Source organism: Ornithodoros turicata, chromosome 6 (assembly GCF_037126465.1).
Source record: "Ornithodoros turicata isolate Travis chromosome 6, ASM3712646v1, whole genome shotgun sequence".
Classification (NCBI taxonomy): domain Eukaryota; kingdom Metazoa; phylum Arthropoda; class Arachnida; order Ixodida; family Argasidae; genus Ornithodoros; species Ornithodoros turicata.
Window position 1 is genome coordinate 56,511,809 of NC_088206.1, and position 19,696 is coordinate 56,531,504.

At 47.1% G+C, this 19,696-nt stretch overlaps 2 protein-coding genes across 2 annotated transcripts in view; both read right to left on the reverse strand.

The window, feature by feature from the left end:
- Positions 1-4,615: 4,615 nt before the first annotated feature.
- LOC135398090 (beta-1,3-galactosyltransferase 5-like) lies at positions 4,616-6,438 on the reverse strand. Its single transcript, XM_064629520.1, has one exon. The coding sequence runs from the start codon at positions 5,904-5,906 to the stop codon at positions 4,767-4,769; it is 1,140 nt and encodes a 379-aa protein (XP_064485590.1). The 5' UTR covers positions 5,907-6,438; the 3' UTR covers positions 4,616-4,766.
- Positions 6,439-13,200: 6,762 nt separating this feature from the next.
- LOC135396776 (exportin-5-like) overlaps positions 13,201-19,696 on the reverse strand; it is a 38,360-nt gene continuing 31,864 nt past the window's right edge. Inside the window, exons 30-33 of the mRNA XM_064627937.1 lie at positions 18,598-18,702; positions 17,592-17,804; positions 16,316-16,414; positions 13,201-15,012 (exon numbers count right to left, since the gene is read on the reverse strand). Coding sequence (XP_064484007.1) covers positions 14,866-15,012; positions 16,316-16,414; positions 17,592-17,804; positions 18,598-18,702 — 564 coding nt within the window. The 3' untranslated portion in view covers positions 13,201-14,865. The remainder of the gene's footprint in view (positions 15,013-16,315; positions 16,415-17,591; positions 17,805-18,597; positions 18,703-19,696) is intronic.

The window sequence follows — 19,696 nt, forward strand, 5'->3', positions numbered from 1 at the left end:
GGAAGGAGTGAGCAAAGGGAGAGCAGAGAAAGAAGTAAGTGAGCGTGCGTGAGTGAGAGCGGAGAGCTAAGCAGCTCTACCCCTTCTTCCACCCCCTTTCATCCCTTCCCCGAGTAACGCGCCGCCAATCAGGCAGGCAGACCTCTCGAATTACCCCCCTCTCCGAGTGAGCGGGCATGACTGAGCGAAGTGAGAGCTGAGCGTGGAAGGAGTGAGCAAAGGGAGAGCAGAGAAAGAAGTAAGTGAGCGTGCGTGAGTGAGCGGAGAGCTAAGCAGCTCTACCCCTTCTTCCACCCCCTTTCATCCCTTCCCCGAGTAACGCGCCGCCAATCAGGCAGGCAGACCTCTCGAATTACCCCCTCTCCGAGTGAGCGGGCATGACTGAGCGAAGTGAGAGCTGAGCGTGGAAGGAGTGAGCAAAGGGAGAGCAGAGAAAGAAGTAAGTGAGCGTGCGTGAGTGAGCGGAGAGCTAAGCAGCTCTACCCCTTCTTCCACCCCCTTTCACCCCTTCCCCGAGTAACGCGCCGCCAATCTAGGCAGGCAGACCTCTCGAATTACCCCCCCCCCTCTCCGAGTGAGCGGGCATGACTGAGCGAAGTGAGCGCTGAGCGTGGAAGGAGTGAGCAAAGGGAGAGCAGAGAAAGAAGTAAGTGAGCGTGCGTGAGTGAGCGGAGAGCTAAGCAGCTCTACCCCTTCTTCCACCCCCTTTCACCCCTTCCCCGAGTAACGCGCCGCCAATCTAGGCAGGCCGACCTCTCGAATTACCCCCCTCTCCGAGTGAGCGGGCATGACTGAGCGAAGTGAGAGCTGAGCGTGGAAGGAGTGAGCAAAGGGAGAGCAGAGAAAGAAGTAAGTGAGCGTGCGTGAGTGAGCGGAGAGCTAAGCAGCTCTACCCCTTCTTCCACCCCCTTTCATCCCTTCCCCGAGTAACGCGCCGCCAATCAGGCAGGCAGACCTCTCGAATTACCCCCCTCTCCGAGTGAGCGGGCATGACTGAGCGAAGTGAGAGCTGAGCGTGGAAGGAGTGAGCAAAGGGAGAGCAGAGAAAGAAGTAAGTGAGCGTGCGTGCGTGAGCGGAGAGCTAAGCAGCTCTACCCCTTCTTCCACCCCTTCCCCGAGTAACGCGCCGCCAATCTAGGCAGGCAGACCTCTCGAATTACCCCCCCCCCCTCTCCGAGTGAGCGGGCATGACTGAGCGAAGTGAGCGCTGAGCGTGGAAGGAGTGAGCAAAGGGAGAGCAGAGAAAGAAGTAAGTGAGCGTGCGTGAGTGAGCGGAGAGCTAAGCAGCTCTACCCCTTCTTCCACCCCCTTTCACCCCTTCCCCGAGTAACGCGCCGCCAATCTAGGCAGGCCGACCTCTCGAATTACCCCCCTCTCCGAGTGAGCGGGCATGACTGAGCGAAGTGAGAGCTGAGCGTGGAAGGAGTGAGCAAAGGGAGAGCAGAGAAAGAAGTAAGTGAGCGTGCGTGAGTGAGCGGAGAGCTAAGCAGCTCTACCCCTTCTTCCACCCCTTCCCCGAGTAACGCGCCGCCAATCTAGGCAGGCAGACCTCTCGAATTACCCCCCCCCCCTCTCCGAGTGAGCGGGCATGACTGAGCGAAGTGAGCGCTGAGCGTGGAAGGAGTGAGCAAAGGGAGAGCAGAGAAAGAAGTAAGTGAGCGTGCGTGAGTGAGCGGAGAGCTAAGCAGCTCTACCCCTTCTTCCACCCCCTTTCACCCCTTCCCCGAGTAACGCGCCGCCAATCTAGGCAGGCCGACCTCTCGAATTACCCCCCTCTCCGAGTGAGCGGGCATGACTGAGCGAAGTGAGAGCTGAGCGTGGAAGGAGTGAGCAAAGGGAGAGCAGAGAAAGAAGTAAGTGAGCGTGCGTGAGTGAGCGGAGAGCTAAGCAGCTCTACCCCTTCTTCCACCCCCTTTCATCCCTTCCCCGAGTAACGCGCCGCCAATCAGGCAGGCAGACCTCTCGAATTACCCCCCTCTCCGAGTGAGCGGGCATGACTGAGCGAAGTGAGAGCTGAGCGTGGAAGGAGTGAGCAAAGGGAGAGCAGAGAAAGAAGTAAGTGAGCGTGCGTGAGTGAGCGGAGAGCTAAGCAGCTCTACCCCTTCTTCCACCCCCTTTCATCCCTTCCCCGAGTAACGCGCCGCCAATCTAGGCAGGCAGACCTCTCGAATTACCCCCCCTCTCCGAGTGAGCGGGCATGACTGAGCGAAGTGAGAGCTGAGCGTGGAAGGAGTGAGCAAAGGGAGAGCAGAGAAAGAAGTAAGTGAGCGTGCGTGAGTGAGCGGAGAGCTAAGCAGCTCTACCCCTTCTTCCACCCCCTTTCATCCCTTCCCCGAGTAACGCGCCGCCAATCAGGCAGGCAGACCTCTCGAATTACCCCCCTCTCCGAGTGAGCGGGCATGACTGAGCGAAGTGAGAGCTGAGCGTGGAAGGAGTGAGCAAAGGGAGAGCAGAGAAAGAAGTAAGTGAGCGTGCGTGAGTGAGCGGAGAGCTAAGCAGCTCTACCCCTTCTTCCACCCCCTTTCACCCCTTCCCCGAGTAACGCGCCGCCAATCTAGGCAGGCAGACCTCTCGAATTACCCCCCCCTCTCCGAGTGAGCGGGCATGACTGAGCGAAGTGAGCACTGAGCGTGGAAGGAGTGAGCAAAGGGAGAGCAGAGAAAGAAGTAAGTGAGCGTGCGTGAGTGAGCGGAGAGCTAAGCAGCTCTACCCCTTCTTCCACCCCCTTTCACCCCTTCCCCGAGTAACGCGCCGCCAATCTAGGCAGGCCGACCTCTCGAATTACCCCCCTCTCCGAGTGAGCGGGCATGACTGAGCGAAGTGAGAGCTGAGCGTGGAAGGAGTGAGCAAAGGGAGAGCTTAGCCACGAGTGAGCGGGCATGCGTGAGCAAAGTGAGAAATGAGTGATCATAAGTGAGCAAAGGGCCGGAGAGTTTAGCAACGAGGGAGTGAGCATGAGTGAGCAAAGTGAGGGCTGAGCGGCAGATGAGTGAGCAGGAGTCACAAGTGCAGACATCTGAGAAGAGGCCGACCTCGAAACTCTCCACTGTCTCGGAGAAGCGACTTCCACTTGATATCCAACTGCCTCTTTAAAGTGAAGTGGACAGAACCACCTCTATTTCCCAACAATTAATTAGAGGTAATAACGCTTCATCGCAAAAAGAAAACAAGGAAGAAAAAAAAAAACGTCAAAGGCACGGTAACAGCGTGCTCCACGACAGCCGTTTTACAGAAGCAGGCGGTGACCAACTGACCAATCGGCTGACACAAGGCCCCTACGGACCGTATAAATTCAAGGCCGCACGACGAAAGTGGAAGTGGGCGCGTCACGCGCCGTGTATTACACGCCGCAACAAACGTTACGGGCGAAAGCGAACTTTGCAATTCATTACCGTGCACGGTGACTGCGGCGCACTGCAGCTATTGACCCAAATCGCGAGGGCTGTACGCGGAAATAGCCGTACCGGTGACACGCGTATGTCGGAGTACGAGGGACGCACCAAGCAACATTAGGAGAAGCTGTTGCGTATAGAAAGGGCGGGACATCTGTAACGGTAGTATAACGACAGTAGACATGCGCGAATACTTATTTTAATACCGAAGCGAATATGAAGCTAAGTCAACCTTGGATTTATTAAACGGTTGATGTTCCTAGAAATCGCTCGTAAATCGGGGGATTCGTAAATAGAGGTTTTGGAATGAGGAAGGGGAAATGTCTTGTCCAAGGAGGGCATTCGTAAATCCAGGGTTGACTGTATAGATGTATAACGGAAACGAGTATAGAGTTAGTCGCTTCGGTTCGAAATTCGAATATTCGCACAGGCCTAGTAGACCGTTCCGGTATTGTCGGTAAGCTACCGGTTCAACTCCCCCCCCTCCTCCCTCCGGAGCTCGGTAAAACAAGTCATGTTAGTTACTAATAATAATTGGGTGGTTACGTCGCGAGACAACTGAGATCATGAGCGACGCCACAGCGGTCGGTCTGTGGATTGCTTTTGCCCACCTGAGGGTTCTTTAACGTGCGATGAAAGCTCATCACACGGCACCCCGTATTTAACGTCCCTCGCGGAAGACGGCGTGTCTAAGCAACTTGTACCCTGCCACCAAGTTGCTGGCGTCCTCGGCCGGGTTCGAACCCGCGAGCTCGGGATCAGAAGGCGAACACGCTACCGACTGAGCCACCGAGGCCGGTCATGTTAGTTACTGCAAGGCGTCGTCGTTTCGTAACGTCTTACGACCTCGGTAATTAGTTCTTGTCTGATAACCTTGCAGTAGGATTTGCAAGTGGAACCTCGTAATGCTGACTACTGCCAAAGATGCGATAACAACACTGGCGCAAAGACTCACTCAGCCGAAGCGATGCACTCGTACTTCGAAAGAATAAACTGCCATGGCGCGAGTAAGAAGCACCGTATAACGTTTTATGCTGATGGGATCACGTGGCCTGAAATGGATGTTACCTTTGACATGTGACAAGGACAAGATGGTGATTTTGCCACAAGCGAAATGCTCGACTGGTATACAAAAAATGGCAGGTGTAGGGGACCCTTGTGTGCTCCTGACTGATCGCCTCGCATTTTTCTGTCGTGGACAATAAAAAGGCGTGCATCGTCCATACAGTAACAGCATTTAATACTCAATCATCACGTCGAATCATGTTTCACCTTAAAATTGAGCTCAGAATGACTTATGGCAGTTATGGAACAACATGTAGCTCTACGCCCGCTCATCAGAGGCGTTCGCTGACACTGTTCGCTTATTTCAAATCAGACCGCCAGAGGTACAACCACTGCTTTCCCGGCAAGACGCGCTGTCGAGGCGTTACCTTCTTCACCTCCACCGGGCTTCGACGCTTCTACCTTAAAACAACACTGGCATCTCACTTTTCTGCACCACTTCGCCTTCCGATGAGCATTCTGCACCAGTTCCACTTCACCCCACGTGGGACCGAAAGTGTATTTCCAGTCCAGTCTCTTCCCTTCCCCGTTGTCTGCCCACGCGGCCAAAGTCTGAGCCTCCGTCGTGTAGAACGAGTTCGTCCTGTGCAACCTGACTCCAGCCATCCTGGCCAGGGTCCCTGTTACGTGAACGTCGTCGACCCAAAAGTACGGCCTGTACCTGGATTCTTCAATAATGGAGGCGATGGTTGCAGGTTCGGTGAGATAAGCCCAGCCGGAACAGTAGTCTTCGAAGAATGACCCGGGGTAGTCGCTCTCTTCGACACGCCACTTGCTTCCAGGACTCCGGACGACTGGCATCTGCCTCTGCACGTAACAGGCGATCCATCCAGTTCCCATCCCTTCCGTGAGTTCCAGGGCTTTCGCCAGGTTGAAAACGTGCACGAAGATGTCGTCGTCCATCTTGATGACGCGTGGAACTGTGGGACAGTACGTCGTGGCCCAACGTAGCGCCATGATGTGTTTGTACGTTAGATTGTGGTAAGAGTCAACGAAATTACCTTGCACGGTATCTCCGTAAAAGTGATTTTCGTGCTCGATTAGGGCTTGAAGGCTAGCGTCCTCTACGTCGGCTAAGAAGAACACAACGCGTAGACTTAAGTTCTTGAGCCAACCGCTTCCTGCTGACCAAGAGCTCCGTATGGAATCGCGCTCTTTGAAGTGATTCGCTGCAGAATGTACCAGAACGAGCACCGTCGCCTCGTCGGTGCAGGGCTTTGTGTTGAGAACCAACTTGAAATCTTTGAAATCGATTAAGGAATCGTTCGTGCGGTCAGGGTAAGAAAGTCTGGGACACGGGACGGGGTCGTGCACGCACCTTTGAACACTTTTTTTGCGAGTCGCAGTGACATTACAGTAGCTTCTAGGAGACACCACCACACAAAATAGAAAAACAAAAACGACACATGCAGTGACTAGAACGGAGTTCTTACGAAACCTGGGTGACATGGCTGACGGAAGTTGAAGCACACACACAGATTACAAGGTAGTACACGGCTGGTCGAAGCATGTTACATCCAACCATAAAATGCACGTTGTTGCCCTTCAGTAGCAGACACACACAGGCACGGAGATCGAAGTTGCCGGAAAACCGCCTCTGTAATGAACTTTCGTCCGTCAGCCCCAGTCCGTGGGCTGCTAACACCTACCAGAGGTCCGTTCGCGGCGGCCATGCTGGCTTCGGGGAACTGGCGATGCGAATATTCCGAAGTATGATCAGTCATCCACGGCGTATCCGTCAAACACACCGGAAAACTCGCGCCGTCTGCGCGCAGAACGCGACAGACGAGTGCTGCAGACGACACAGGAATGGAAAGATCGTCTGCGTTCATGGGCAGGCAGACTGAAGGAGTGACTTCACTGACTTCACTCTGCCGTCAGACAGAATATTTGGTTGGCGCAAAACCACACCCTTCCTGGGCGAAACGGCGGCTACAGGGACTTACATATATGGCAGTCGGCGGGGGTTTCCGCTTATTTAAGCAGACGACGTTTCGGCGAGGAGGCAACAAGGTCGTCATCTTTCGCCGCACGCGGCTTGGGAGAGGGCATCCCCCTCTTTCTAGTTTCACTCGCTACCGCGTAAACTCGCATTTGCGATGCCTCTGGGCTGCGACTTGAGATGATAACTCCGTGTTTCACTGTTACCATGTCTATTCCTTTTTCCCAAGTGGCATTTTGAGTGTAAGGGTAAATACGAAGCACACTGAAACACTCACTATCAGACGAAACTATCAGACCTCTACCTGTTTGCAAACAAATGACGTCGTAGTGTTCGACAGCGCCACGAATTTGGTAGAGTAGAACTACATTCAAAACTAGTGGCGAACAAGGTCGCGCCCGAAAGCCACGGTTTCCCATTCCGATCTGTTTCGGTTTCAGTCTGTCTACCAACGTCATGATGACGTTTCTCGGGTTGAGGTTTATTACAGACCATGATGACCATTACACAGTATAAAGCGTCAGGCCAGCAAGGGAACGCTAGAAAAACTTGGTTGGTCGGTGGCTGGGTGTCGAACCGAATTTTTTATCGAATCGGTTCAGGTTCGGGTTCAGGCACAAATGTCCAGTTCTTGTTCTGCTCCAGGAGACATTAATATCGGTTCAAACCAGTTTCCAAAAGTTTAAACAGGTTTGATGCATGGAATATGTGCGATGAAACTGTTGCAAAATGAACATTTCTTGACAGAAAAAGTGTCTACTAAGGAGAGAGATTATTTTCATTTCTTTTTTTTTTTTTTCACTATTGATAGTTTCGAGGCTTACATGTTCCCAATGCCGTGCGCAAATAATATGAGGTAACGCATGTAACAAGCTTCAGCGAATTCAGCAAGACCAGTGCGCACGGTCAAACATCCTCTAAAGAAATCGAACGTGCTTCAATTATCATAAACCCATCATCAACTAAAAGTCGACGTGAAGATAAGTAATGTAATTAGTAAGTGTAATTGGTATAATTAAAAAGTAATAAGTAATAGTGTTTTGAAACTACAGATACCAGCTCCCATGGCATAGTGGTTAGGATGATCGCTTTCCACGCCGAGACTAGGAGGCGACACGAGTTCGAATCCTGTCACCGGCTGTGGTGTTTGAGGTTTTCCTTGGGCTTTCCGAAGACTTTCCAGACGAATGTCGGCACAGTTCTCCCTGAAGTGTGCCTAGGACGCATACTAACCCTCCTGTCCCCAACTCCTTCCTGCTGTCCCCTCTTATTCTGTCCATGTCCGTACGCCGCTCATAGCCACAGTTGCTTCGCGGCGCTAACACGGAATAAAAAACAAACAAAAAAAAAAAACTAGAAATCCTTCAGTTCAGTAGAAAGTTGTGCACACCTGAAAACGACACAAGGGGGTTATCAACCCAGCGACACGGTTGGATGAAGCAGTAAAAAAAAAAAAAAAAATAATCTAAGAAGTAAAATGGCGCTGACGTTCTTGTGACGTGCACGTGATGACGACGTCTGTGACATTCTCCCCACGACCTACTAGATTATAACGACCAAGTCACAATCAGAAAACCCTATGAGGAGCCTGTCCGCACGATCCGCCAGGGGCGCTACTGATCGGCACAACACGATTGGACGATGGAAATTTGAATTCTGAACGCGCAGAAGCGTGTGTACGACCACCGTAGCAGACGACAGCGACAGCTCCTATGAAACCGCGTAGAATGATGATGATAATCAACCTCAGAATGAAACATCTGTGGAACGTCCACCGCATGTACAGAAATACTAAGGTAAGCTGAAGTACAAAGTATTGTAGAAGTTGAGGAAGCAATAACTGGGACGATTAGAAGCGCCACCGCTACCTTCCAAAAATGCGGCGCATAGAAGGGGTGCGCCTGACATGGTCGTTATAATCTAGTAGGTCCTGATTCTCCCCCACACCACGTTCACTGATGTGGCTCATCACCCCGAAGACGAAAACCACATATAGTATGTGCCTCTCAAGCATCCGGTATGCGAAATTCCCAATGTCAGCTTTAACCAATTGCAGCACTAATTGGCGAAGTACCTTGTTTAGAATAACGTACCCAACCACTTTTTGACCCCAAATAAATACGGAATCGTCACTGCCCATTGCGCAAGACATCGTATTCTGGTCATGCACCAGTGCGATATTCCAATTCCCTAAAGTCATACGTTCACAGTAAGTGCACAGTAAACTGCTGTAACGGTTTCGGCGTAAATGATCAAAGAATACAGAGTTTTATGCGCTAATCGTTAGGGTAACGAGAGGATTAATAAAAACGGAAGATCGAAGCAATGACAGCTAACTGCACGTAATGGTAAACGAGCTATTCGCTGCGAGATCGACCTATAGGGGCCGACACCGTCACTGCCGTCACCTTTCTAGTGTGGATAACATGCCGGCCGATGTTCGGAGTTGATTGTTCTTTTCCGTAATTATTGTGTATGTTCACCGGAAGATCACTTCTGCCGTGATGGTACGATACTGTTCGGTTCCCCTGTATAATGCTCCACCTACTGCACTGAACGCGGAATAAACGTGTAAAAGCAGACGGCGCCAGGAAGCTATCCACACTACGTAGTTCATCGTTTCTCCGCAGCACGCAGACACCGTTCGGTCTAGGAGCGAAAAGTCAACTGTAAATAATATCTTTCAATGTCTCAGAACCGTTATTTGAACAGGGAACCGTATTTTCGTGATTCATTTCAGTGCCATGATGGCGGCAGTAACATCGGTTCGGTTCAGCTGAAAAATAACGGTTACCTTCAATTGTTTATAATTCGGTTCAACGCAGGTTTGACCAGAAAATGACAGTGGCCATTTAGACTTCCTCAGGGCAGCGAACTTCAATGGAAACTTGAATTATGCGTATCACACGAAAAACACATTTGGCAAAAAAAAAAGTACATAATTATGCACAACCGCTGCGCACGTGTTTTCTGGGACGTTCCGCTGTAGCACAGTGTTCAGTTCGCCAAGGCGGCATCCCATCATGGCGCTGCGCTGGGTTCGTTTTATGCGCTGCAATAGCAGATAGCCGAAGACTCGTTTGCAAACGACGAGATTCGATTCTCTCCGATCCATCTGCATTCTGCTCCCCCCCCCCCCTCGGTTGGAGGCATTCTTCAGGCACTTTGATGAAGTGGATAATGTAGAAAGTGGAACATGAAAGCAGTGGTGACGCTGCCATCAAGCTTCCCTTTGCACAGGACACTCCCGTGTCTGGGATAATAAACAAGTAATGTATTCGTATTAAATGAATAGGAAAATTTATTTATTTGTTTGTTTCGACATACTCACAAAGGTCCAGGGGACAGTGGCATTTATGAGCGCTCGAAACCCTGCCAATCCACCGAGCAGCATATCAGAATCCACAATAAAAAACATCTTCCATGAACGGTGCCTTATCGCAGAGCAGGGAACCTTTTTCACAACGTTTCTGCGCATGCTCGGTGACTATATACGGTGCCGACGAAGGCTTCTTACATATTCAATACATGGCGCCGACTGTGCTTTTGCGCGCGCCGATCGTGTTTCTCTGGACAGCCGCTAGGATACGACGCGAGTGCGAAAAAGGTCCATTCAATTTACAGGAACGCCGCCGTGGAAAATCAGCCACGCGACGAGCGTCTGGATCTTGCAGGAGAGTCCCCGATCCGCCGCGGTGACGTTGCGGGAAGATGAACTCTCATTTGCTACTGAAAATTCGTCTGCTACGAGCACTATCAACACTATCCCTTCGGCGGCCGTACCTATGGAGACGAGCCGCTGTTAGCCGCATGGGCAGCCATTTGTAGCCACAGAAAGCCTGCGTTTGAAATCGCCTGCGACGATTGACTGAATTCCGACTCGATATGGTCCTCGCCAATTCCAGATTCCTCAAATCAATTCTTATTCCTCGTCCACTGCCACGAAGGAAAGACAGACTTCTTTCTCGCGCTACGGGTAAGCTATCCCCTATGCAGTGGTTTATACAGAATCCCAAGAACGGAGGAGCGTTGCAAAAAAATCGGGGAAGGGGGTTCATTATTGCAGTTACGCCATAACATCTTAATATATCGTCATCGACATGTGTCTAAAAATGAAATATCTGTAGGTGGTGTACAGTTAAAAAAGTTAGGGGTGTGTCGCCAAACATGGGGGGTGTAAGGGGGGGGGTCTGGATAAATCACTGACCCACTGTTCTTATGCAAGAACGATGATATTAGCTGTACAACCCGCCCTACCCAAGCCGAAAAAAAGAGAACTTTCACTGCCCCTCTAAGGCGAGATTTCGCATGAGCTGTGGTGCCAAACTTCGCCCGAGTTTAGAGATCTCATAGGCTGAGTACGAAAAGCATTAGGGGAACATATGCTGTAGAGACTGGTGCATGCACATCAGCGATTTTCTCAGCACCCCACCCCACGGTGTAAACTCCACCCCTTCATCCTCTCAAGGATCTTACGACCTCCCCCAAATATTCGGCAAAGAGGCCTGAAATTCGTGGTGTACATCATGCAGAAACAACAGGTGAATGGAATGCTTATTTAAAATTGCTTACAAATTCCACGCCTCTATCTGTGGCAATAAACCAGCAAGATGGAATGGCACTAAAGTTGGAAATGGACTTAGTTTGTCTTCTGCGAGGAACTTCAGCCATGCTAAACATGTCTGCATGATGAACCTGATCATGGGCGTTGGAAGCACGGGCAAAAAATGGGACAGGCACCCACGTTGCGATGTCGAGCCCGTTTATAACGATATTGAAAGGAGTTGAAGGGTGCTGACTAGCTGGTGCATAACTGCGAAGAGGACGAAACCTGAGACAGGGAAGAAAGACACAACACATTGTGTGTGTTGGGTCGAGTTTCGTCCTCTTCGCAGGTATAACGATAGACTGGAACGCGGAATCCGATCGTAATATCAGGGTATCGTTATACATAAACTTCAGCGAAATCACCTGTCGGATCACAATGACGAAGTAGATTGGTACAAGTACAATGCCGCTGAACACACACGTATGTTGAAAGCACGAAAACATTTTGTCTACCTCTAGATTGACGCAGCTGGCTTTGTGTCACATTCCATGAAAGCTTTTCGAACGACAACATAACCTCCCATATTGCGTGAGGGTCCGCACCTCTTGAGATCGATGACCTCGTCCGTTGCTCCTCATCCAGTGTCGGAGTCATCATTCGCATTATTGAAACTGCGTTGTCCGTTAGAGCGCGCCTTGTCCACAGGTAATTCGTCGACACGTGTTTGAGTGGCGACGAGCAACCGTTTGCCAACTCAGTTTGGAAAGCACGGTACTTTTTGCCCGGTACAGAATCCGTCAAACACGTGCAAATTCCAAGTCGAGCCATGTGCCTTTTCTCATCAATAAGCTGACGGGGGCGAGCAAATTTGGTCGTAATATCGGATTTGCTGTTATATCGAAGATCGTAATAAACGGGCTTGACTTTACTTGCATACTGCAAGAAACGCCCTTTTAAGTGCAATAGTTGCTGCGGGGATGCTCATATCGTGCTCCTCGTCGCCTATTTACGGACTATCACATCTCTATAGGTGTTTCACATATGGACTGGCGCCGTCGCGACCTCTTGGGACAAAATGCATTCCAAACCAAAAGAAATCATCTTATTCACACAGAAAAAGAAAATACAGTGCGTTTCATTTTCAATTAGCGTTAATCCGGATTTACGCACCCTGACTTTAGTAGCACAGCCGGATCATCTCGTGCAGCGCCAGCCAGCGTATCGCGCAGTCAACGAGGAGGAGCGCTTGGTGAAAGAGTGATAAACGACGAATGCGACGGACATCTAGGAGTATTTCGTCCATGCTTGATAAACGGATGACGATTTGATGCGGGAGAATTGCGACGTTCGATTCTGGAGAGATCGCCCCGGATATCTCGAACTAAATCTCGACGTTCGATTCCGCGGAGATCGCCGCGGATATCTCGGAATAAAATGGGAGTTAGGAGTTACAGTCCCAATTTTCCCCGCGGATTGAATGCACACCCTCAATGGTGTGATGTATTTGGGTAAAAAATGTGCGTCTTATACGCGAGTAAATACTAAATATAAATGTCAACAGAGTACTAAGGAACTTTCATTAAAACAAATCCTTTGTCTGCAGTTGTGCAGCATCTCGAAACATCCATAGAGTTGGCATTTTTGTAGTTAACATGTCTTTACAAAGTGAAGCTTAGTTAATGTGCCTGATGCAGAGCTTGTACTAAGTTGGCATTGCTGCAGTTTCAAAACGTTACCTTCTATTAATAACACTAATAATAATAATTCGGGGCTTTACGTCGCAAGACAACTGCTATTATGAACGATGTCAATGTGGTTGGCTCTGTGGATTAATTTTGCGAACCTGAGGGTTCTTTAACGTGCGCCGAAATCTCGACACACCACATTTAACGTCCCTTGTGGAAGACAGCATGTCTGAGCAACTTGTACCCTTCCACCAAGTTGCCACTGTCCTCGGCTGGGTTTGAACCTGCAGTCTTGGGATCAGCAGGTGGACATGCTACCGACTGAGCCACAGAGGGCGGCACATTATCTTCTGTGTTAACTGCAGCGTGACAAATGCAGATCTCACAATACTCTTCCAATTTTAACTGGTCCATCCTAGGGAAACAAACTGTGTTAGTATGAAAGTAACTGGCAAAATTTTGGCAGCTCCAAATGTAAACGAACATGGGGTCTCTAAAACAGTACAACTATGTGGGCTCCCATATGCCAAGTTTCTAAACTAGGATGGATGAGAATTTTCAAAGGTCCATTTCACACGCAGAAATTTCTTTAATATTGTGAAGGTGTTCACGGAAAACACAGTTAGCATTGTGACGAAACAATCTATGTGTTAATGAGTGATATCGCACGTGTCACTTGCATACATTCGTATCATTGTGAATACAGTAGTAACTGGAAGGGGGTTACAGACGTCACCACGAATCATAAAAAAGAAAAATCTGACAACGACAACAACACCATTTGTTAACATATGAGCGGTTCGTTTTCATTTCAGTGTGAATCATAGCAACAAAAAATAAGCTCTTGGGAGTATACTTTCTGCAACTTTTCCCTGAATTCTGATGCCACGGGAAAAATCATTGGAAGTACATACAATATGTTAGATGCATCGCTTCAAAGGCTCTTGCACTGATCAGCAGGAATTGTAGTTCTAGAAAACTTGGCTCGAGGTCACAACCTACAAGTTAATGATTTCGAACAAGTGAAGTTGCCCGTCACAAATTACAGAGACAGAAGCTACAGAACTCGTCGACATAATCCCACACTAATGTTCAGTACAGTGGCGGATCCACGTGGGTGGCGGTTGGGTGATCGCCCCCCCAAAACATCAGATTATACATTGGATTTCCCTCTCTCCCCTCCCCACTACATGCTTCGACAAAGAACCCCCCCCAAACAGAGGGTCTGGATCCGCCCCTGGTTCAGTATGTCATGAAGTTGGAGGATCAAGCTAGCATTCTACAATGGCAGAGCAATTAGAAAATACGTTGACACATGCTCACTGCACGAAAATCAATGTCATATTGATGGCACATCTATGAAATGCCTTGAGAAATGGGACCATACCTGTCTTTTGTATGCCCCATGTGTTCATATTTGTGTATCCATGCCTTTTCCAAGTATATACTATCCTCACGTTACTGCAGGCCCACACCCAATGTACCTTATGTTCACATAATATTTGATGCTGCCTATATTCATATAATCCATATGTAAACAGAAATGTATTTAAGTCAGGCTGTCTTACATTGTCTTACAGCCTTTGTTTTACCATGTGCACCTTACATACCCTCTCGACTAAACATTTAATGGCACCGAAGCACCCTCCTATTGAATACCGGAACACGTGTTCATCATGCACAAGATTCTGGACAACACTCTCACTTCCACGCTATGATCACATAATACACAAAACACTGCAACTTCCATAGTATGATCATATAATCACATATGCAATGATAATTTTGTGGTAATAGACATTTAGCAACACATTCCAAAATGCTTGCACAACACACTGACGATACATAGGCAAGATTAAGACATGATGTCGATATGTGGCACAAAATCTCTTACAACATATTAGTTTTACTTGATGATCTTCACCTGTACTTTGTCATTAGCTGGTTATCAAAATGGCTGATATCACACAAACATGTTAAGTTAGATTGAGGTAAGCATTCATGTGCATTCCACGGTACTCACCCTTGTTCAGTGGGTGCGTGACCAATATCACATAAAATTGACACATATGGCTGCCTATGCAGCAGTATATGCTTACAGCATAATCATAATAAAAAGAAGGTAAATGGTGCTGTTAGCTACAAGTGTTCTATTCAATAAACATGTGACTTACTAGTTAAACGAATGCAATGTCTGTGGCGAGCTCATCAAGAAGCCATTACTAATATGCATCATGCTTCTCGATCAGCAAAGAGTGTGACGATGCTATCTACATTTGCGGCTGGATCTTGGTCATCTACTGCCATCCGTCTCGCACTGAAGATTGGAGGAAGATTCAGAATTTCTATGCTTGCCTTGAATTGCTGGCCAATATTCCTCTGCAGAAAACAAGCAGTAACAATTATGCTTGCAATGCAGTCAGGTCGGACATATGGAGATGCGCACAGTGTTAAAAATAATTGACGCTGTCTCCACTGGGTCTCACTAGAAGCTTGCAAAGTACTGTATCGACATAGCTTTAAAATCGAGACAACTTTACAATAATTGGACAAGTTCTTCAATTACAGTATTTTCTGATATATAATAATAATAATAATAATATACATGATATTATTAATTATATTATATTAATTATTAAATATATTAATTATATATTATAAATAATAATATATTATTATTATTATATTATTATTATTATTAACGCATACGTCATACTACGTCGTAAAAAAACATCCCGAAGAGGTGGAGCACGTTATCTACCGGTGTGCATCATACACCAGAGTTTGTCCTGGAAGAGCTGTTCCTAAGAAGATTCCATGCTACCTGTAGTCCAGAGACTTAGCCCAGACATTTGACAATGGTGTAAGTTGTTCAAATGCTGTTTTCGGGAAATATGGTGAAAAATTAATGACACACGTTGAGCACAAGTAGCAGAGAGAGGCGACGGGCATGCGAACAGCGGAGTGGGTCCAAGACGCATGGGATGACTTTGAGGTGTCAGTGATCCTCAACTCATTTTAGAAGGCTAGCATTGTTGAGCGAGAGCATTAGAGCGGGCAGGAGACAGAAGCTTACTTCACACCGAATCGGCCAGATCGGACTTCAATAAATATTGCATCAGTGATAGATCTCATAAAAATTACTCTAACTCGACGCACTGGCTTTGATTACCGTGGACACTAACAGTGATGCAGAGTGTACAGCTTGTGTGCACTATTAACACCAGTATTTTCACCCCCGTGGTGTGCACTATGCATCAATGATGTTATACATTGTACATTTTCCAAATTCCACAAAATTTCGGAGGTGTTTGTTATACACCAGAAAATACGGTAAAACATATGTTGATTGTACACATAGTCGACGGGGCTTGTGGAACACAATCAGGTGTAAAGTGAGAAATCAGGCAGTCAGCATGGCAGACTATATGTAAGTGAGGCTTATAACATGATTTCTCATAAAACTCATGAAAATCTTTGAGACCACCGTACTGGAAATCGAGCCTGGCTTTAGAAGACTGGTGTTCCTTCAAAACTTGGCAGCAATGTGCTCATTCAAAAAAGTTTTGTCAAAAGTATTCTAGGGTAACACGACTTAATGAAGAAACATTCACTAGCACGGAACGGTTCAAACATGGTTTGAGATATATATATCTTTACAAAATAAGACATGATACCTTACCCCAATGACAGGAGAGATGAGCTTCCGAAACCATTCTTTCTTCTTCTTTTCAGGTATCATTTTTCCTGTTGGGCTAGGCTGGAGTCTTGCCTCAAAGCTCTGATGATTGTCACAAGAGAAAAAAAATCAAAAAAAATCGTGTGATCTCTATTTAAGTTCTGGATTGCTGGTAGAAGACAGTTGCCTACCAATTTTTCAGACTTCTAGGAACCACAACAAAGATTCCAATCAACGAGCAGTCTGTGTTTTTAGTTAAAGGCGGAACCTCACATTTTCCTAAAAGCACTTATTCAAAATAGCAAACGAGGTTTCAATACCTGTCAATGCATCTCTACTCTGGCATGAAAAATGACACTAGAAAAATGCTTAAAGAAACTTTCTGCAAGTGTAGCTTCATTAAAGTACACTTGCGTTGGTTGTGATCACAATGACTGCTGTGGTTGACATAGCTTCATTGTGACATCATTGCACTTCTGCCTGCTTTTGACCATTCGCAGAGCTCAGTCTACCGTTGTGCGGCAGTTGAGTAAGTTTCCGTTTGCCTCTCTGCTTATGCAATCAAAAATGCTGCTCCAATGAGGATGTACCTGAGAATGTTGTTGATGCAGTCACTGGTGCCGTAGAAGTGGCAAACATTGACATTGCGATAGTCTGAATTGCTGTTGCATCAACAGCAAGCAAAATAACCACCGCAGGGTCTTCTTCACTTGACTCGGAATTATATCTTACATATATTTATATAAATTACAATACATATATATATTAATTTATATTTCCCCTTCATGAGGGCAAAATCAATACACAGGTCGACCACTGTGGCATTAATAATAATAATTGTTCATGATCATATGCAATGAAACGCCACAAATTATTATTGTTGTTATCATATTGCCCATATTCCAAATTCCACCATTATTACGCATTTGAAGCGAGGAAGCTGAATAGTGCTGCGTTGGTGCAACCACCGCTGAAGCTGTTCAAATTATCTGAAAAATTAGTCGGCGACAGTAAGACCTGCTTTAAATGAACAAAGTTGTCCAAAACAACATCGCCCTAACAAAACCCCACTTCCAAGAGTAGTGGGAGTTGGGAGCCGCTGATATTTCAAGCAGAGACTGTTCTTGTGCTGAGCTTCTGTTCTGTTCGAATTACCAGCAAGTCCCAACCTGAGGCTTCGCTCCTTCAATTGCCCTTCACCAGATTACTAATTTTTCCACTTCCTAGAGTCTAGACTGGTTTCAATAGTGTGAAGTTTTAGATACGTGGCATATCCCACCTCAAGTTCCTGGGTTGTACATCCTGGAATGGTTAGCATAATGTTGATCACCCCTGGGAATGTCCTTTTGAATGAGTCGTAGGCCAGCATGGCTAGTGACACCAAAAGTGCTTGGTGCAGATCGTGCTCTCCATGCATCTGCAGACCTTTAAGGATATTGTGGAGGATGTAGCCTGCACCTCCTTCATCTCGAATTATGTTATCCTGCAACATCTGAACATCACGAACAAGTGTTATAGAAACTGCACTGGTTGACGCAGGTGACAATAGAAGATGTGACGCTATCAACCTGGTTATTAAAATATTTCAATGTCCTCATCCACAAGCGCATGCAGATACATGGGCAATTCTGCACCAGGCATGTAGAGATACAAATAGAGATGAGATATAGATGTAGGCATGGAGCTACTGATATAGCTGCAGGAATTGTACAGGGTGTTTCACAAAAATCCCTTAGCTGAATAATTCAGAAACAGCTAACGCTATCGAAGGATTTTCTTTTTGGTAAACATGCCCGAGACATTGGCTCATTTGCATTATGCTCATTAATTAAATAAAATCCTAGATTTTAAACTTTACTTCAGATACTTTCAGCAGATGTGAGTAGCTATTGGGACATCAGCGAAAAACATTGCACCAAAGAACCCTGTGTCGACACTTTCGACCAGCTATCTCAATTGCATGTTCATCCGCATGGTTCACACACAGGGTGACGGAAAATAAGGTACAGCCGCAAGAGGCGCTTCGATATTTCTCCCCTACCCGACTGGTACACAGCGCTTGTGGCGCATTTGTCATCATTACGATAAACGCATACTATCTCGCCTTCCCAACGACAGTCGTTTCTTGCGTCTGTTTCTATGTTCCGTCACCCCCGTGTGTGAACCAGGCGGATGGTCACGCAATTGAGAGGGTATATGTTTCTTGTTTTTGTTTTTTCATTTGTAGCGAGAGGTTCAACATCCAAAGTACCACATGTACCCTGCATTTGAATGTCGATACGTACCTGTTTGAGCAATGGTGGAGCAAGAGTGAGCGCCTTCATGCATGCTACTGTGTCATGCCAATGGAGTGCGCTGAACACTGACATCACCACAAATGGACATAAGCTCTGTTTGAGGAAAATAAGTGGCATTTTATTCCTCTACATGTACTCTACTAGTAGTCTCATACTATGCATCTACTACTACTGCTTTACATTGCCAAATTAGAAACCCGGGCACCAAACAAAAATGTTAAAAAATATATTGAGGAAACATCTTCAATAAATGTCCCAGTGCATGCCATTTAGCAGCCTATCATTTGGTGGGACAACGCCTTCACCTTGATTACGTAGTTGTCTCGCAATGAAAGCCACTAATCACGATTATTATTGAGCACGTAAGGGTGCAAACAGTATCACTTCAGTGTTGCCAAACAAAAACTGTTACGCATGTGGCAATGTGGGGGACTGTTGTACAGCCGTGTATTCATCGTTGTGACTGGGCAGGTGCCCAGTGCATTCTTTCTTTTCTTTTTCGTTCTTGGGGGCTGCATTCTGTCCAGGTCAGTTGGATCCCTGCAAGCGCCATGCACACGGATTGCTGCACAGCTCAGGTTTCGTTTCGTTTCGTTTTATTACCTTAAGGGCCGTAAGGCATTAAATAAGGGGGAAGGGTTACACCAAAAGAGGGCAATTGCACAGTAACAAAGGTCACTAAGAGAACAAAAAACGAACATTCTTTCATACATACAACCTATTTCGAGAAACAACACAGCATACTTAATTATTTGTACGCACATGCGTAAATACATTAAAAGAGATACAGCTCCTCGCACATGTTAACAAATCGTGCTTGTCCGCCGCCTTGGAAAACGTCTGACGGAAGCATGTTCCAATCCCGTACACCTGACAACAGGGGCGAGTTTTTATGATACTCCGTCCGTGATAGGGGAACAAACAATGTATGGGGATGGCGTGTACGTTCAGAATAGGGCGGTGCCGCAGAAAGATAATCAGAATTTGTATCGTAAAGATTGTAAATTATTTGTAGACGATGAATCTTTCTCCTATTTGCTAGCAAGGGAATTTCTTTTTGTCGTTTAAACTCTGTTATACTGGATTC

What these genes read in the sequence shown, in the direction of transcription:
- LOC135398090 (XM_064629520.1), bottom strand. Translation starts at nt 5,906, where the DNA reads ATGTCACCCAGGTTTCGTAAGAACTCCGTTCTAGTCACTGCATGTGTC.